At 31.3% G+C, this 19,302-nt stretch overlaps 1 protein-coding gene and 1 long non-coding RNA gene across 11 annotated transcripts in view; one reads left to right on the top strand and one right to left on the bottom strand.

Moving 5' to 3' along the window:
- Positions 1-142: 142 nt before the first annotated feature.
- The window catches only part of gw (trinucleotide repeat containing adaptor protein gawky), a 79,278-nt gene continuing 60,118 nt past the window's right edge, over positions 143-19,302 (top strand). For 5 of the 10 annotated variants that reach the window (XR_013032668.1, XR_013032667.1, XM_076518664.1 and 2 more), the window contains exons 1-5: positions 143-279; positions 703-896; positions 10,158-10,207; positions 11,564-11,676; positions 13,491-13,668. Coding sequence is in view for 8 of the 10 variants with exons in the window: in XM_076518664.1 (XP_076374779.1) it covers positions 11,608-11,676; positions 13,491-13,668 (247 nt within the window). In the remaining 2 variants the exon portion in view is untranslated. Of the gene's footprint in view, positions 280-702; positions 897-10,157; positions 10,208-11,431; positions 11,481-11,563; positions 11,677-13,490; positions 13,669-19,302 lie in introns of all 10 variants that reach the window. The other 5 variants (XM_076518662.1, XM_076518663.1, XM_076518659.1 and 2 more) reach the window with 3 other exon arrangements.
- LOC117220674 (uncharacterized) lies at positions 16,332-18,685 on the bottom strand. The gene is made up of 2 exons (XR_004490326.2): positions 18,611-18,685; positions 16,332-17,546 (listed from the first exon to the last, which is right to left on the bottom strand). It is a non-coding gene; the product is annotated as an uncharacterized LOC117220674 (long non-coding RNA).

The raw sequence follows: 19,302 nt of genomic DNA, 5'->3' as shown, positions 1-19,302 counted from the left end.
TTGCTTTTTAATCGTTACTGCATTCTCGTAGAGTGTACGGAGTCAGGCAAATTCTAATGAGCACCACTGTGAGTAGCAGTAAGTAAGGATTCCCCTTCTATTTTGCGGATGCCTACAGTTATGCTTCTTAGTGTGTGTGTATGTTCCAACTTATGCATTAAAATACATGCTGTACAAAAATTGGAAGACCGCAGTAAATTAAACCGAATTGAATTATTTTATATCATATAGATTGGATATGAAAAACTACAACAATGGTCACAAACAAAGTACCCTCAGGTTAGTTGTTTAACAAATATTTAATATTGAATATATCACGTATAAGTGTAAATAGGACCTGCTCCATTCTTGTTGCTGAATATTTTCTTAGAGTAGAAATTTTTCTGCACAATAATATAATTATATCAATCTATCCAAGAAAAAGTGAAACGAAATATTTTTAAAAATATTATCGTTGAATGTATTTAATTATCTATGACGCAAGCTATACTATTACGGATACGGTAATAAGAAATGTTTAGATAACGTTACGCACAAATTTATCCATGTTTATACTAAATTGTATCTTCTCGGATTGGTAAACAATATTTCAACATTATGAATTATAAACAAATCGTATATGAATATTTAAGTCAGAATAAATGAACAGGCATATAAATTATAAATAATCTTTTTCCACCTTTGATTAAAAAAATGTGAAAGGGTCTTTTCACACGTACAACTGTGAACTGGGTTTCGATGAGCGCATCAGCAGCACTGTGCCCTCCAAATCTGGGGGAGTAGCGCCGCTCGCGGGAATAGCCCACCAGCGGAGCGGTACTCGCTCTGCCCGTTCTGTGCGCCAACGAAATATCTTCGTCTAGACTGAAATATTTTCCGGGCACCGAACCTACAAAGTAAGTGCTAAATTTCTCTTCTTTCTCAGTAGTGTACCATTTATACTTTGGCTATTAATGTTTTCAATCTATTCGGCAAACAGCTCATTTGTTTCTGATTTCTTGCTTCTTTAGATTTTACGTTTTACAATCTGTTATACATATGTATATAGTATATATATATACGCACACACATACATATATAGGTATATATATGCATATAACAGGTTTATGCACGTATATGCATATACGTGTATGTATATAATGTGTATACATGCATGCTATGTGCCTACATACGTCTTACGAGCGCGTATGTATGTGCGTGGCTGCTGTGTGAGTGTATATATTTATTACGTGTGTATACCTTGTGTATATATATATATATGTGTGTGCGCGCGCGCGTATGTGTAAATACGTACCTATCTCTATATATATCATCTAAATTATATTGTTGTACTTTATATGTCGAACATATTCCTGTATACATGTACAGAATTACAGATATGTATATATATATATATATGGTACGTACATTTGTATACACGTACGTAATATGAAAATATATGCCCCTAAGCAGTATATGCAAGAAATGTTTCTACGTATGTACTCCAATACATACGCTAATATTTCATGTATACATATGTAACATACAGGCCAGAGAAATTTTCTTTAATTGTGTTTGCATAGCATTTTTAGTTGGAGGACACACACACACACAGACGTGTAAGCGACAGTGAATACGTGTGCATGTATGTGGAAAAATGATTTCTAAAAGTATAAATTACATGTGTTTGTTGCAATTGTTCCAATCATTCTCATTGGTATTATTATACACCTTTTTATGCATAGATTCGTTTGGTATTATACAAATTACCTTAATTTAATTTCAAGTATTTATATACATTTATGTGCCTTTGTTGCAGAAAAGATTAGTATGAGTTAAAAGGATTTTTATTTTGATATCTTATGTGCGTTAGCAATAATCTCTTCATATTATTCACAAATTTCATATATTAGCTAACACGTAAAATGTATTGATGCATTTGGATGTAGAATATTACTTTGAAAGAAATAAATCATCTTAATCATTAAATCAAATTCCATGCAATCTTTTGAAACATCTTTTAGTTCATTTATTTGCATTTGTTGCTGATAAATATTTTATAATAAAACATTTAATATAAGAAGAATCTTATTTCCTACATCATTTTAAAATAATCATGATAACTATGATAATTTACATACTAATTTGATTTTTGTAATTACATACATGTTTCACCTATATGGACAAACAAAATTTCAATGTCATTCTTTAATGACACAAAAAATTGGTTGTTGCATACAATCGATCAAATTTTAATTCCTGGGAACTTATTGTCTACCTTATTTGATATCAAAATATGCATATTGTTTTTGTTTCATCAAAGAAATTTAATAGTTCATTTTTTTATAAATGTTAGTATGATAAGATTCATGAGAAATGTATAATTGGTCAATTTATTAAAAAACTTTAGAATAATGACTTATATTGGATCGACTTATAACACTAGTGATAATATATGTCAAATTCATTCCATATTACTACAATAGTAGTGACTTGATGGCAAATTGACTCTGCATTAATAATGATGACTTGAAGTCAAATTAATTTTGTTTCAATAGTGATGACTTGAATTCAAATTGACTCCATATCGCTAGTGATACTACTATTGATGTGGAGTCAATTTGATTTTAGTTACCGTTATTGATATGGAGTCAATTTAACATAAAGTCACCATTATTGATACAGATTGATACAGAGTCATGTTATCAAGGTTAAGTTATTATTCACTTATGAATTCTAAACTTAGACAAAAAAAGAACAATCATATTGTCTAATGCAGTCTATAGCTATGTTTTGTATTGCATTAATTGAATATATAGGTAGTTTAAATATCTTGGAAATTTTATATAGCGTTTGAAGTTCAACATGACTGTACATGTTTCTAACTCCATAGTATGTGTAGTGGAGGTTAAGAATTAAATAGGATAGAATACTGCTTAAATTCTTATTAAATATGGATACTATGTTAAATGTGTAATTTCAATAGAAAATATATTTTCATTTTTGGAATTTATACATAGTGTTTACATGTGTTAATAATTATAATAGGAAAATGTATTACGTGAAGTATGTGCATAATTCAATTTGCAAAGTCGGAAACATTAATTATAGTTTTAAAAGCGCTGTGTAATAAATGTTGCACTAGTTGTAAAAGAATTTATTTTAAAGTTATATAGAGCATAAATAATATTGAAAATAAAAATATGTAAAGGAATGAAATTTTCAAATCATAGATTAATATATTAGTTTGCTGCTTGTTCTAGCAATGTATAATGCTGTACATCTCGTGCATAATCTAAGAAGAGTTGCTTTTATACTATTGTACATTTGTATTAATATTTCTGTTGTTATATCAGTTTTCTTCAGTAATTCTCTAGAACAAATTGATTACATTTAGTAAGTATTACAAAGTAAAAGTTTAATGTTACAAGATATAATTATTAATAATGTCTATCTGATTTAGTGCAATCTTAACTACTAATAAATATTCTTGTATCGATAACTATGAAGTAATCCCTAGTCCGATGTATAAGTATCTTTCAAAGTATTTTCTATAGAACAAAAGGTGACATTTCATAATAGAAAAAAAATTCTTTTCATTTTATTTGATGTTATAAAATTTAAAGTGTTTTAATGATATCTTAAGAAAGTGTTTCATGTGTTACAGACGAAAGTATTACATATATTATAGATGTTATTGATATTCTGTAGATATTGTATAATACAATTTATTTAATGAGATCATATGGATATGTTTCACTTTAAACTATTATTCATAGTCATAGTAAATGAATTAAAATGTAGTTATATAATATACTTATGTAACTCTAATACTGATACATTTTCAAAACTCTATTGAGACATAATATGGTTATAAAGATTATTACAATTTTTTATGGACAAACATGATTGTTTATGTTATGATCTAAGTAACTAAAGTAGTTAATGAATTAACTAAAGGATAAATTGTATTCAAATTAGGTTTATTTCATTTTGCTGTATGTTTACAAAACGATCGTCTGTCTCTAAACATTTTCACAATGTCTATTTATTGTAACAAGTTTCAGTATAAGCTTATGAATTTCATAATTCTCTAATTGCTGTAATTTTAATGTTAGATTTTTTATTGCATTTGTAGTAGTACAAACAAAATATAAAGATGCCAACATAAACACATCTCAAATATTTCATACAATTGCAGAATCATGTAACACATAACTGTTAAATAGTATTTGTACAACTACAAGCTACTTTTTTATAATATTTTGATGAAATATTTTGAGACACTTTTCCATTGTATCTCCTAAACGATAACAAATATCGAAACAAACAACTAGAAATTATAGTTAAAAAATAAAGCAAACATTGTATTCATGTACAGAGGTCATTAGAAAAAGTACTTGCTGGAAGGAAAATATTTGCAGTACATTTTCAAGAATAGATGATATTTGAAAAACAATTCAAAGTGTGATTAAACTCTAAAACAATAATTAGATGACTATACATATATAGTATATTAATAAATATATTAATTTAGCTAACAGGAACAGTAAACGTTAAAATGTTTACGTACTTGGGATTTAATGTCTAAATTGTCAACATTAATTTGATGACAACAATTACGTATATTGATTATTTGAGTACAAAATTATAACATTCATTTTATAGTGACATAGTAATTCCTTGAAGATTCTAAACTCATGTAATATGCTGAAAATGGAGCTGTATTTTAGGATATTTTTATTATAGCTTTTACACATTATTTTTATAAAAATTTTAGATTTTGTTATAGACTTTCTAAAGTACGAGATATATGTATATATAGTAATGTAGTGTTCGATGCATTCGCCTAAAAGAAACTCAAATGGTTGTCTAATCTTGATAAATTTGTGTAGTCTTTGATTCTATTCATGAAGAAAGTGTAAAATTGAACAAATGATAGAACTTTGATAGGTTCGGGACGGATGGACCCTCATGGGCCCACGATCACTATGTATGTATATGGCTCAAAGTGATCGTAAAAATGTCAAGCGTGTGAAGCGTGAAGTTTAGAAAGGCGCCGCGTCGCACTGCACTGTGCGACGCTCGACGCGACGAAACCGAGCCCGAGTCTCGAGAGCTGATGACATCAAAACAACCATCGCGAATCGCGACATCAATCGATACCGATTCTCCAAATTTTCTTCTCCGGTTTTCTTTATTTCTAACCATAGTGTTAAAAAGCATTGATGTCTTCAACTTATTTGTCTAAAGAGACTAAAAAAACAATTACTAATTTTGCTAATATTGTTACTATGTGAATCGAAGTTAAATGGAATTTAAACTTGTTTCGTTCACTAGAAAGTAAAAACTGTTCAATGTCATGTAAAGGGTTTGAAGTACTTTCTTCTGTATACTGTGTGATAGCGTTTATCAAGATAAATACAACGATGTATATACTACGTTATTCTTTTGTGTGGTAGTATGTCATAGATTAGAACTCAAACAGTCAGATGGGAAATTTTTGTTGTTGTTAAAGATCACTTCCACACACAGTTCTGTCGTCAAAATCATATGATTACGTCTAAATTGCAAACGTATTCCATGCTGATAAGATAACAATGGTCATTTTTTGCAATAAGGAGTTACTTTTATAACTATATTCGATGTTCTCCTTGAATTTGTTGCCTTCGCCGCGTTTATGTTCGCTTTTACACACATTCTTTTGGTATCTTTAATAAATTTTCGTCTTTCAAGAAATCACTTACAAATTTTGAGTTTCAAATTGTTCTTCTTCTCTAGCACAAAAATTTTGTCAATTTCTTCTTCGGCAAATTGATCCTGTTGCTCATTTTAGCAAAATTCGTAACATGTGCAATACATTTGAACAGCTATGCGATATATTCGAAAACAGCTGGAAGAAAATGCAGAGAAAAATGTAAGGGATTTTGGATTTAGAATGTTTTTTGGTTGGAAAGGAGTAAAATTCTTTTCCATGTACCAATGATGGCGCACGTAAGTTTGGTCAAATAGATTTGGCTGACTCGTGCGTCGTTATTGGCGAACTTAATGTAAACTGCTGAAAATTAACGAACTTTTTTATATTGTAGAGATATTTTATTGCACCATTGAAGTAACTAGAAACACTTTTTTGTTAGAAAGTGCTATGCATAATATTGTTAGAGTAGTAACATCTAATCCGCCGTTAAATACGCCATGTTAGGTACTGTAATCGTGAGAAAATAAAAATTTAAAGATGTTTCTTTAGTTTAGACATGTGTTCTTATCGTGAACACATTTTTGAGTTAAAAAGTAAAACATTGAAGGATTGATAACAGTTCAAAGAAAAATTGACGTTTAATCAATTTTGCAATGATTTTTCTATTCTTTTTTCATTTTTACATTAAAGTTTACCTTTTTCGTGCTTCCGAGACCGTGTCGTTTCTGTCTATTTAATAGCTGCGTGTCATACACGTCAGCGAACATTTTACATTGCTGTCAGATGACAAGGTCTAGTTCAAATATCATGTGCAATATAAAACATAGTCTTTTATTAAGTATGCTCGCAGTTAATAATTACACAATTTCATTCATTCTTACGACATAGTGTAACTGGCTGCTTACGTCTCCGAATTTATCAGGTTTCTTAATATTTTGAAAATTTATACATTTTTATAAATTCTTATGTCTCAATCATCTGTGAGGTTTATTGTCCATACCTAGTTACTTAGGAACAAAATTGGCCAAGTTCGCCTTGATTTTCCGAATTTTCTTAAATGTCTTTAAAAAAATATTCTCATAGAGATTTGTGCAAACAAATTTCGATTCTGTTAATTTAAAATGAAAAATGGGGAATTTAGAATTAAAATTATCTTGTTAAATATTCTTTAAGCATTAGCATGTTAAACAGAGAAGAAAAACGTTGAATGTTAAAAATTTTCAGTTAAAATTCAAAATGTTATGAAATATAATTTATCACTGTAATGTTACTCTGTGGGTTACTGATAGAACCTTTATTTTTATGTTTTATTCATAAAACAGGAACCTCGCTTGATATTATAAAGCTAGCGATTAAGTTTATTAATTAAATTCTCAAGCGTTGTTTTTTGTAATTATATTTATTATCTTATTATTATTATTTTTTTTAATTATTTAAATCTTTCGGATTAGGTTATCGAACATTGTTTATACCTAAAACGAAGTTGTTTCCAGAATTTCAGCGAAGCATAGAACATTTCAAACTTGCAGGGAGCGACACTAAAATTTTTCAAATATTCTTTTCGTGTAAAATAAAACTGTTTACAAAATTTGAGTTAGATCGGGTGCGACCAGTTTTCAGAAGTACATATAAGCTAAGCTTTGTATTTTAATTTTATGGTTTTTTTAAGGATTGTGTAACCCTCATACCCTTGTTCAGGATGGAAATGTACCTGTTATCTATTTCTAAATACTATCAAATATTTGATTTCTTTCTGTTCGAGTCATAAATGTGTTCTTGTAAATTTGAAATCATATCTAAAACGAAATTTGGTGATTGAACACATTCGCTGTCACCGTCATACGGATGTGACATCGACGATTTAATAATGTATCTACATGAAATTGGTTGCATGAATTTTATATACGACATTACTGAAGGTCATGGTGCGTAGCATTATATTCAAGGAGCCTATAACGTTTCTTTGATAAATTCTTACAACATTTACAATATTAAAGTTTAAAGCAAAATTCAACAATTTAACCTTGACATAACCTTAGAATTTTTCAATTTAATAACTATTATCGAGAACTGTGCGGGGTTAAATCAACATGGCGTCGTAAAAGCAGACATAAATCCACCAATCGTAAAATACACCGAGCGTGAAGGTATAAAGGTGCCACGCATCCAAGTAGAACTCGGCAGCTGAAACTGTAGTGAACAGTACATACTGCATGACATCGATTCGTGTCGATCTTTAGAATTTCATTAACACTAGATTTAGGGTGCGCCAAAGGCAACTATTTTATATTAATTTTATAAAATAGCGATTTTTGCAATATTTGTAGCGATTCTTATAAGAATACAGTAAATGGACAATTTGAGAAGAGGAGATATGATTACTTGAGTCTCGCGGTTCATTTTTCTACTTGCCGATCGTCAACAATTACAAAAACGATGTGCAAAGTTTGAATAATTGTGTCTCCCCTTCCCAATTGGCTATTTTTGTTTACAAGCTGAAGGAAAATCAGGAAGAATTTACTGTATACAGTGTCTCCGAGGTTTAACGACCAAATTTTGCCACTGTGTTCTAGAGATAAAAGTAACACTAAAATGTTATGTAGTACAAAGTTCATAAATGCTTTATTAAAAGATTATAAAAAGAGTATGAAATCTGATAAATATGTTAAAGGATACAAATTTATTGTACAAATTCCACAATAAAGTAGATATAAATAGTACAACTTTCAAATAATAGATAATCAATTATGTAATAATTTTTTTATTCATAAACTAATAAGACTATCGGGAAAAATGTATTGGGAAAATCGAAAGTATAGACTGCTTTATTTATCGAAACTAGCCTCCACAATTCAAGATCATTTTCTTTTAATCGACTTCAAGATCATTTTTTTTAAATCGCAGCTGCTAGTAGCTAATTTTGTGAATTTAGTAGTAATCATAATTAAAATTAAATTAAAATTAACAATCATTTTATGCAATAGTCTTGTGTTGAAATTCGAATTGATTTGGAATAATTTTTGGAAAAAATTATTCTTTATTTACTAGCTAAAAACTTCACTAAAGTGAATTTATGTATATCACAAAATATATATATATCAACATTTAAAATTTTGTCACAATATATGCGTATGTATATAAAATCAATTAATTTTTTATCTAAAGCAAAAATTTTAATATATCACGTGACACTGCACAAGTTGCATTGTGTTGATGTACCCCTAGTAATTACGGTTTATAGTAATATAGCTTTCTACAATTATGGTCGATGCATTACGATTTCTATTAGATTAGACTCGAAATACAAGACCATATTGTCTGTTCGGGAAAAAAGAGGTAATAATCTTAGCTAGTAGAAACTTCGTTTGATACGGTTGCACAAGCGAATATGTTCACACGGATCCAGCATCGTCTTTTGTGGGACCGTCAGTGTTGCGAAGGTTAATGTTCGCGGAGCCATTACCTCTATCTCTTAGAACTGTCTTCATAGTGAGAATCACTTTTTATTTTGTAAGCATTGAATTAGTTGAATCGAAGTACCGATATTTTTTCAATGAGGAAAACGCTAAACATGATTGTATTTGATAAACAATAAAAAGTTTACAAAAAATGTTGTGATACTCCTGTATATGATAATACTATAAAAAACAGTAATAAAGATTGTATACTGCAAATATTGACAGAAAGGCATTGATTTACATAATAATAATAATATCAAACTTTTAAGTGATAACATGAATCATGATAAAATGAAAGGAAACTGTTATGAAAGATGAAGTGCCAAGCTAATAATTTGTCTGGTTTGTGTAAAATACATTTTCGAGTCGAAAATGTGAATATTTCTTTGCCTTCTATGAATTCGCTGCATTTTACAAATAGTTAATGAATCTTCATACGGTGCATGAATTAATTTGTACGCCTAATATATTCGTATTATGATAATTATAACTGTTAAAAATATTATGGAAACATATGAAAATTTTCCATAAATACAGCTTTTTTATTATACAAGCTGTAATCAAAATAAGTGTTAGTCATATGTAAAAATGAAAATATTCGTTCTGTATTATCATCACTTGTTAATATAATAATGGTTTCTAATTGTTAATAATATCCGTATATACCTATATACACACACACACATAAGCGAGAAAGTTTCCAAAATGTTTCCCGCTTTTCCTAAAAAGGATACTTGGGCGCAGTGTACAAGATACGAATTATCGGCCTCAAACCTTATTCAAGACCGCACAGAATATGTCAATATTACGAATATAATTTTCTGGTGGGCCGTCAAAAGAATATTAGTCATGATATATAAGTCGTTGTTTACAAGCAGTGACGTGTATTTTAAAAATCTAACGATTTAAAACATAAATAATCAAAATTTTGTTAATTATTTATCGATATTTTAGAATTAAAATATTTTCATAGTATAAAGCATCAACTAAATAGTAATTCATATATTTTATTCGATTTCCAGATCTCCACTGGCATGGAGCTAGGAGCACATTGATAGTGATAGTCTACAAGGTGGGTAGTGACATTTTTAGATATTTATAATTTTAGGTTTCATTATCTTTTAAATATAAATAAACGATGTGACTAGAAATTACAAGATTACTTCAATGAAAGAGTAATAATTCTGAAAGAGTTTCAAATAAAAAATATGATCACTGCGTCAACTGTAAGACAAGAATGTAAAAATATTATATTCATTACGTTTATATTTTGAATGTGTACAAATCCCGCAGTTCTTCTTTTTATGGTAGCTACAAATGCTAATAAACAGGGACTAAAAATTTGTATGATAAATGCCAATAACTGAAATTTTGTCACAGAGAACACTATCAGAAAACCTTCTTCCGAAAACCGATTTGATTGAAATTTTGTAAATACAGTAGAGACTCTGTTATTTGAAGGTTTATTTTTGTAATATCCTGATATCAAAACATTCTATTATCTAAAAATTCTATTATTAAAAATTCTCTCTACTAGGCGATAATATATCTAAATGATACAATAGTTAAATAATAGAACGTTTGGATACCAGAATATTGTAAAAATAGATGAAAATGTTCGGATAAGGAAGTCTTTACTGTAGCTTCATTTTACATAAAAATTATGTTTGCCAGAAGGATTTCCCGCGACTCCAAATTGAAGGCACAACATTTTGCGGAAACCGTTTTTGCCATTTTAGTGTTACTCCCTGTTATTTTGACAAGTTCTATGCTTTGGTTTCGCAGAAATTCTGAAATCAGTTTTTTTTTTTTTATAAAAACAATGTTTGATGACCTAACCCAAATCTAACCCAATTACAAAAAGATAAAAAATGAAAAAATGCTTAGTAGCTAACTTATTATAATATCATGAGTCACGTCCATGTTTTATCTGGTACAATGGCCAAGTATTTTATCAATGATAAGTTGTGCCTTCAGAAATAATTCAAACGGCAGGGTTCCATTGGTAAAGCAGGTACATAGCAACATTACAGTAATAAACCATTTATCATAAAATTTTCTATTTTAAATGAAAGTCATCAAAAATTCTTGTCGCAAACGTTGTTTTTAACTAAAAAGCACCCGTTTTCAGGACATCAGCGAAATTGAAGCATAGAATTGTTGAAAATTATAGGGAGTCGTAAACTAAAATCGTAAAATAATTATCACAAAATTTTGTGTTCTAAATTTTGAATTGTTGAAATTCTTCTGGCAAATACTATTTTAATGTAAAATAAATCTATTTGCAAATTTTCAGCCAAGTCGGATGTGATCGGTTTTCGGAAGAACAACCAAATTGGTCATTTGTAAGAATCATTCTGCATATGATTTATAAAGTTTTTCTATAGTACAACCAACGTGATTAATAAGCTCATCATTTTGATTGTAGATCTTGGTTTCTATGCATTGCCTGCCAAAGAAGAACTGAGCCCAATGTTTCCACACAATTCTAGTTCACATGAGATTTCTACAGAAACAAATGCCTTCGTACAAAATTCCATGGTAAGTTTATTACTATAAAAGAATAAGAACGCAAAATAATTTAAATTTAACAAAAAGAATAAATCTGTTCAACGTTACATTCGTTTTACAGCACAGAGACATCTTTTCCATAACGATACTTGACAAAGTGAACTATGTGCAAAGTAGTACTACATGCAAAGAATGTAGTTTATTAAACAGTTTATTTATTTAAATGATCCTCCTGCAATCCTGCGTTCCTCTTTTCAATGAATATATTTGCTTTCTTGTTAACGAACAGTGCGTAAAATCAATTAAATAATGTTGTAAAGTGTTCATGTTCATTTATTGTAGTGATTAAAATTTAACAATTCTTGAAGAATTGCTTTCGAGATATAATATTACAAAATTTAACACTATGGTTACAGTAACAAAAAAATTTGCCAATCTTATTAGAGGCGTTCGTAACAGTTAAAAAAAAAGACGTGTCTTCAGTTTCACACTTGCTTCATCATACAAGGACATGTAAGAGAGTAGTAAACTATAGATTATGAAGTACATAATAAAATATATACTATTGTAGGAGGTCGCATAGGATTCACTTTATAGTTACAAAGTTTCAATACTTTTAAGTTAAGCATTAATAAACATTATTACCTGAGCCAAGGTGCATCACGGTGCTGAGTTCTTAAAATATCTTTCTGTGGGCAATGCTTTATAGAAACTGCTTTTATTTTCCTCATCATTTTAAATTTTCACTTTGAGAACAAATACATAAAATAAAAATGTATTTGTCAGTATTGCGACACAGAAGTAATTTGCGATATTTTTTGAGAGAGTAACTCGTTACAAGGTATTAACGCCTTTAAAATACTCGTCAGTAAATTGAATTCACTTGTAACGGTTAGTTTCCGATAGCGAGATAATATATAAACAATATTTATACAGAAGCACATATACTTCCGCAGCTTGCTCACGCGAAAAATGGCACAAATTTTTTGCTAGTGCATCCTCACCTTAACCACGTTGAATGACACGCTAATTTTTCACGGTTTTTCCATATGTCCAACGCGAAATAGATTTACAATAGACCAGCTAAAGTGTGACGCATTAAAGTATTGAAAATTATTCGAATTGTGTTTTTAGTGTAATCTTGACTTCGTCGGTTAGCGCTGCCTCTATTGACAAAATAAAATAATTGTACGCGCAAAATAAAGGGCAAAGTGACTACGAGTTCATTATAATATGTGTCAAGTATTAAGCTGCGTTCACATTTCTTGCAGCCGTTCTTTCTGCTATGATAAAATGTAGCCTAAACAAAAACAAATCTAACCGGTTTTCTGCCTTGATTCTGGAAGAGTGAATTATGTGAAGTTACTGGTACTGGCAGCAGTAAATAAATTAAGTTAAATTAAAAATGGGTCGCGAACCAAATTTCATTATCATCTCAATGAGATTACGAGTAACGTAAATAAATAGGATTTTTAATCGAATTATAAGCTAAATTCGGTATGATTTGGAATTTATTAAACTGTTCAATATAGTGTTCGATTGTTTGATTTTATTGTTGTTGCTTCAATTATTAAAAACTGATTGCAACCAACTTCGAAATTTTAATTTGCATACAGTAATAATTTCATTAATACAGTATCAATAAAAACTTGTATTGGCGATTTCAGTGCTACCCTTGGTTGACAAATGTTGTATACATGAAACATGAATTTATGACTTAGGATCATATATATATATATACAGTGGAATTGTATGAATAGAACGACAGTTGTGTAATTTGATGATTTTATGTCTGATACAGATTTTCTTGTATTTCTATAATGATCAATTTTTTTTTGTTTCAGGGGGATGTAGTAGTATTAGGGAAAAACAGTCCGATAGGGGTGGGGAAGGGAAGAGAATCAGAGAATGCTAGGTACTGTGATATCGAATTCATAAACAACAACACGATGGTAAAACCTATAAACCATCTCAAAAATATCGCCGCCAATGACTTTTTAACCGTCCTGTCGGGTGAAACTGGTAAGTACACTTATGTTAATTTTTTCTTTATCCATATAATGGGCAAATATTTGCCTATTAATAATTACTTGAAGTAAGAACCAGCTTATTAATCTGAGTGAGGATCGATTGAAAAGTAATGAACTCTTTTATCTGGGTAATCTCATCTGTTGTTCGCTATTAGCAATGCATATGTATATGCGACGTCTCGAAATCGCTTGCAGAGCCCATCGTCATAAATGTTCGGCGTATGTCGGGACTACTACTCCAATATTTTTTTGTATTATTATATAAGCTTCAGGTCCATATAAAACGCGATTTTTGAACTTTCGACTGCCATTTAGGCTACTATAATTTTTTGGAACTAAAAGTCAATATATTTTCCTCAGCGAAATTGCACTCCGCGGCTTTGTTTACGAGTTATTAACAAAAAAGTGACCAATGGGAGGCGAAATCAGCTGGCGTGAGACAGCCGAGTCAATGAGTGGAATTGGGCTTCGACCGCTCGTTTTTCGCCTGCATCACACCGGCCGAGCTTGTTTCTCATTGGTCAGTGTTTTTCGTGAATAACTCGTGAACAACTCGTGAACGATGTCTCGGAGAACATTTTTGTAAAGGAGAGAGTTATATATATATATATATACTATACAAAATAACTTTCACTTTGAACGATACTTTGCGAAGTATTGTATATATAGAAGAGTAAAAAATTATTCAACTAATAAGTGAAAATTACGATCGATAATTTATGGCGTTAGCAATAATCTTCAATCGCTATTTATAATATTATAATTGCAGTAACATGATACAAATGCAACTGACGTTGCTCAGTAGCGGCTGCTGAATGTTGGTCGTCGACCAATGCAGGACGTAAACATAAAAGCTAACGATTTACCTTTATCAAGCTCCCAATAATATTATATAACATATCTTTGGATTTCTCTCAGTGACTGCTGTTACTTTCTGAAGAAAAAAATATAGCTTTCCATTTAAGAAAATTAAATTGATCTTCAGATCTCCTTTACTACACTACCCACGAGAAAACAATTAACCCTTAGCACTCCGAACCATTCTGGACGTTGGCTACCAGCTACTCAGCACCACTTTTCGGCAGAAACGGGCATTTACAGACCCTCGTATTATTTAGTATGGTTTTGGAACAAACTAACATATTATAATGATATTGGACTTTTATGAATTGGCTGAAATCGAGAAATTTGCAAAAAAATCAATATTTTATTTTTTATAATTTTGTTATTGTTTGTTTTATAATTTTGTTTTGTTGTTGTAATCGCTATCTATGCGAACTCTTTCTCTCGTCGCCTTGTTGCTTGGACGATATCACTATCACTGCTATCAAAACGATAGACTAACTGTAGAAGAAAACCTTTTTGGCGGTGGTGAATGTGACCGTGTTAAGGTGAAAAGGAGAGGGGAAGACGTTTCGTCTGGGACCCGCTAGAGGACCCATCAGTAAAAGGATATCCTAGTGGGTCCTTGCCTTAGTCGTTGGGATGTCAGAAGGAAGGACGAAGTCTGTATATATACAAATTGAGGCGGATCGGTTACTTACGGGAAGAGGAGCCATCTGCTGGCTGGTTTGGAGGTAGCCGCTTCTAATATATCTGTATAAACGTCTATCTGGAGCTCATCTTCACTACTACTTGTGTCATGAGACTCATTCGTGTTTGAACGTTTTGCCATTGTTCTAATAAAAAATATGTATAAATACATAGGTTGAAAATTTCTAATTGTTATTACTAACTCACAAGATAATATTTACCAAACAATTTATTTACCAAGAGAAGAATCACTTTTCCGATTTTCTCACTCGTTAGATCTATCTATCTTTTCCTCAAGATTTTATGATTATAAATCTTACTATACAGTGCGTGCTATGTTCGCATACCGATCTTTCTTCTACAAACTTGCCTTATCGCTCTTTTCAAGTGGCGCCTTTGAAGTGCTCGGACCGTCGTGAGCACGCTTCTCACGTTCTCGTCAAAACCCGCTGACATTTCTTTTATATATCTTAGTAATTTTACTCTATTTTGATTTGTTTTCTTGTGCCATTTTAAGAGAAAATTTCAGGGAAACATGCATGTCTCAAAAAGTTGCGCTGAAATAACTCAATTCCCCGTAATCACTAATAAATTTTAATGTCCCACGAGAGGGGACATCCGAGTGATATGCCAGAATTACGATGTCCCACGAGAGGGGACAGCGGAGTGCAAAGGGTTAATACTACATGATGTAGCCTGTGCTACCAAACAACTTTTGTGTAGGAACATTTTTTTTAATAATTATAATTCTTTCCGAGATATCCTTCTTAAACAAGACACCCTGTATGTATGTATGTATGTATATAGTTTCACGGTCATATTGATTTTTAGTTCGAAAAACATATTAGTCTAGATGGCAGTAGAAACACTTCCAAAATCGCGTATTATATGATGATAAAGTATCTTAACAAGTTTGGAAATTGACTCACTGTTAAGTTAAAAAAAAATACGTCTGATTGTAGAATGTTCTTGGTCTGAGGATACTTAAATTTTTTTAGTAAACAAAAATCTGTAACTGTATGAGGGCATGAGTATTCGAAGATCTTGTGTTATTCCCTAAAAGCAATTTTAAAACACCCTGCAAAGAATAAAATGAAAGAAAATAAATAACTTACATTTCGATTCGAGAAACATTGTTATTTTGTTCTTCCGCTACCAATTTTTCTGCTCCTTTTATTAAAATATGTCACAAATGTGCGACGCGCGGGCTGTAGAACAAATCTCTTATCCAAAGCTGAGCGACGCATCTATGTGTCGGTTTGTAAAATTGTTTATTTTGCGTATTTGAAATGTTACACATCATATATTCTGGAAAGGTTATACTTCAAGTAAGAACATATTTTAGTCGCAATTATCCTGGGATGTCAAGTGAGACTTGCTTCACAGAGCCTGGTAGCGAAAGGGTTATTTACGATAAGGGGATTCTCACCTATTTCAATGACCTTGAAATATGTTATCAAGATATATTATATTCATTCTGAATAATTTTCTCTTGTACATGTTACAGCTGGACGGCTTTGAGATATTTGCAAAAAAGCGGTATGAAATAACCGAGAACTATTTTTAATAATAGGTTGTCTGAGTAGATTTAGGTGGATCTGGGTTTTGTCTGGATTAATAACTGAGATTGGTGTCATCCGACGTAACTGGCTCGAGTATGAAGTAGGGAAGGAGATAAAAGTTTTTAACCGCGAAAATGGGTACTGAAAAAGGACAGTTGCCAACTTTAGAAGCACAGTTTGAAGCACATTTCTCTGGTGGAAATTGATGCTGATACAGTGGCTTCGGTTACACATAAAATCGTTTTCTCTTCGGGAAGGGTACCATCAGGATGTGAACAATAACAACGGCGAACTCGCTATCCATGTGACTCTATCAAACTCGTTCTATCCATGTGAGGCAATTCTATGTCAAATTGTGGTACAAAATGGACAAAGGTACAAACCGTTGGACCTCTCGCAACCTCCCTCTACATCTATCCAGGGAACATATAGCTTCATTTGTAAGGATAAAAATACAACTGAAATGGGCAATTCTCGGAAAGCCGAGTTTAGGACACCCACAAACTGGTTTCAAATAGTCTTCTTAGTCGGATAATCTCAGTTGTCTGGTATCCTCGCTCGATGTGGTAGGATGTATAACTGTAGGCTAGAACTGCGGGGCCATGAGCGGGGTTGATGCTCATACCGCTAATTAGATAGACACGTGGTAGCATGCTCCGGCCCCGATGATTGGTCGCTCTCCACCCCGGTTCAATTGGTATGGGGCCCGCGTACTGTAACCAGCCATAGTTGTGGTGTGCAGATTAAAACCGACTTCAGTAGTAATACGCCGTCTCTATTGGAAGTAGAAATGTTACCGTTAGGTTCTCTAGCTAGAATCGCCTAGTTAGAATCATTTGTTCAGAGGTCTTAAGAAACTAAACTAAACTGGATTAAACTAAGTCTGGGTTAGACTTGTATCTTTGCATTGTACGTATATGTTACCGACAATGTAAGAAATGCAAGCATCCTATAGGATGCCTCGCGTTTTTAAGTAGGGTATGTCTTAACCCAGTTATAAGCTAAGCATTGCCTAGGAAAAATACTGTTCAATAGCTGACCAAGAAAAACTCATCTATGCAATATTTCAATCCTTTTACTTGTGCTTGAGGGTAACTTGTAGTTACAGGGTAAATTAGATTGCGTGCCCATTCCATTCATTTCCCTCCATCGATGATTTTTTAAAATTTTGAAAAGAATGTGGCTTACTTTGGACATCAAGTCTCATATCATAGAATTTTTTCAGATTTTTCGATTGCAAACTGTGGTTATCAAAAATGGAAAACTAAAAAAAAATCGGAAAATTGAAGGTTTCTCGAGAAAAAGTACGGTCAATTTTTATATTAATTCTCCGATAAGGTACTATCGCAACAGTAATCTCTTGCCAAATGTCAAAATTTTGTTATGCCATGAATGTCGCTGTACTATTGCTACAATCCTGATTTGCACAGATTTTGCACAGATAAGTTTTTCTTGGTCAGCTATCGAACGGTATAATAATTATTAAAAAACTTTTAAGAGTAATTTTGTCCATCTTAATTGGTTAAGTCTATTATGTCTAAAGTTTGGATATTTAACCTGGGAACACCCTGTAGAATGTCTGCATTTTATACGTTGTTGGTAATATATCGATATAGGACTATTTTTGTAAATATCTCGGAAATGAACACAGAGCGGTAGTAACATGTATAGGGCAAAGTTGTTCACAATGATGACAACATATTTCAAGGTCATTGAAATCAGTGAAGACCCTTTTATAGTAATTACTTACCCTCGTGTCTATCTTAAAAGCGAAAGTAGCTACCAAAATGGAACAAAAGTGAAGTGGAAGTATGATTCTTCAGTTACAAAATACCATACCTATTTTTCTACACAGCTAAGAACGTTAATCTCAGCATGTTGCTTGAATATCGTTGACTCATTCTAAATGGTACTGTTCCAAACTGCGTCAAGCAAACTTATTTATACTTCGTATATTTATAAAGGAGAGATGTTCTTACAAATAAAGTGCACAGACAAAGGTGTATCTTATTTGATTCTGAAGATACAGATTGAAGATTATTATATTTCAGTCGATCCTCGTATAACGTCAAAGTTCATGCCGATGTACAGGGTGTTTTACAATCATGTCTCCTATTTGATCTCGTGACAAAATTGTAGCCACTTTTATGCTTTAACAACAATCCGTTATAGTTCATTTTCATAGAAGGTACTCCAAATGATCATTTTCTGTTCATTCATTTTTTCTGTTTTCATTCAAACAACATATAATTATTTACTTTTCATATTATGCTAAGTAATATAAAGAGTGTCCCATTTTAATTTAATCATATTATTAGATCCTAAAATATATGTATACTACTCGAAAAGAATTTCATATAAAACTTGTTTTGTTTCAAGACGACCTTGGTTACTTTAACAAATTATGTTTTCATTTAACCATCGTATGACTTAGTAATCGATCTAAATGTGCTGGGGTTTCAAGCTCATTTATTACTTTACAAATGCAGAGATTATCATGAGATCTTGAAAATAACTCCATCTAAACGGAT

The sequence above is a fragment of the Megalopta genalis genome, chromosome 2 (genome assembly GCF_051020955.1).
Source record: "Megalopta genalis isolate 19385.01 chromosome 2, iyMegGena1_principal, whole genome shotgun sequence".
Taxonomy (NCBI): domain Eukaryota; kingdom Metazoa; phylum Arthropoda; class Insecta; order Hymenoptera; family Halictidae; genus Megalopta; species Megalopta genalis.
Note: the sequence above shows the minus strand (reverse complement) of the source record. Positions and strands in the feature narration are given on the sequence as shown.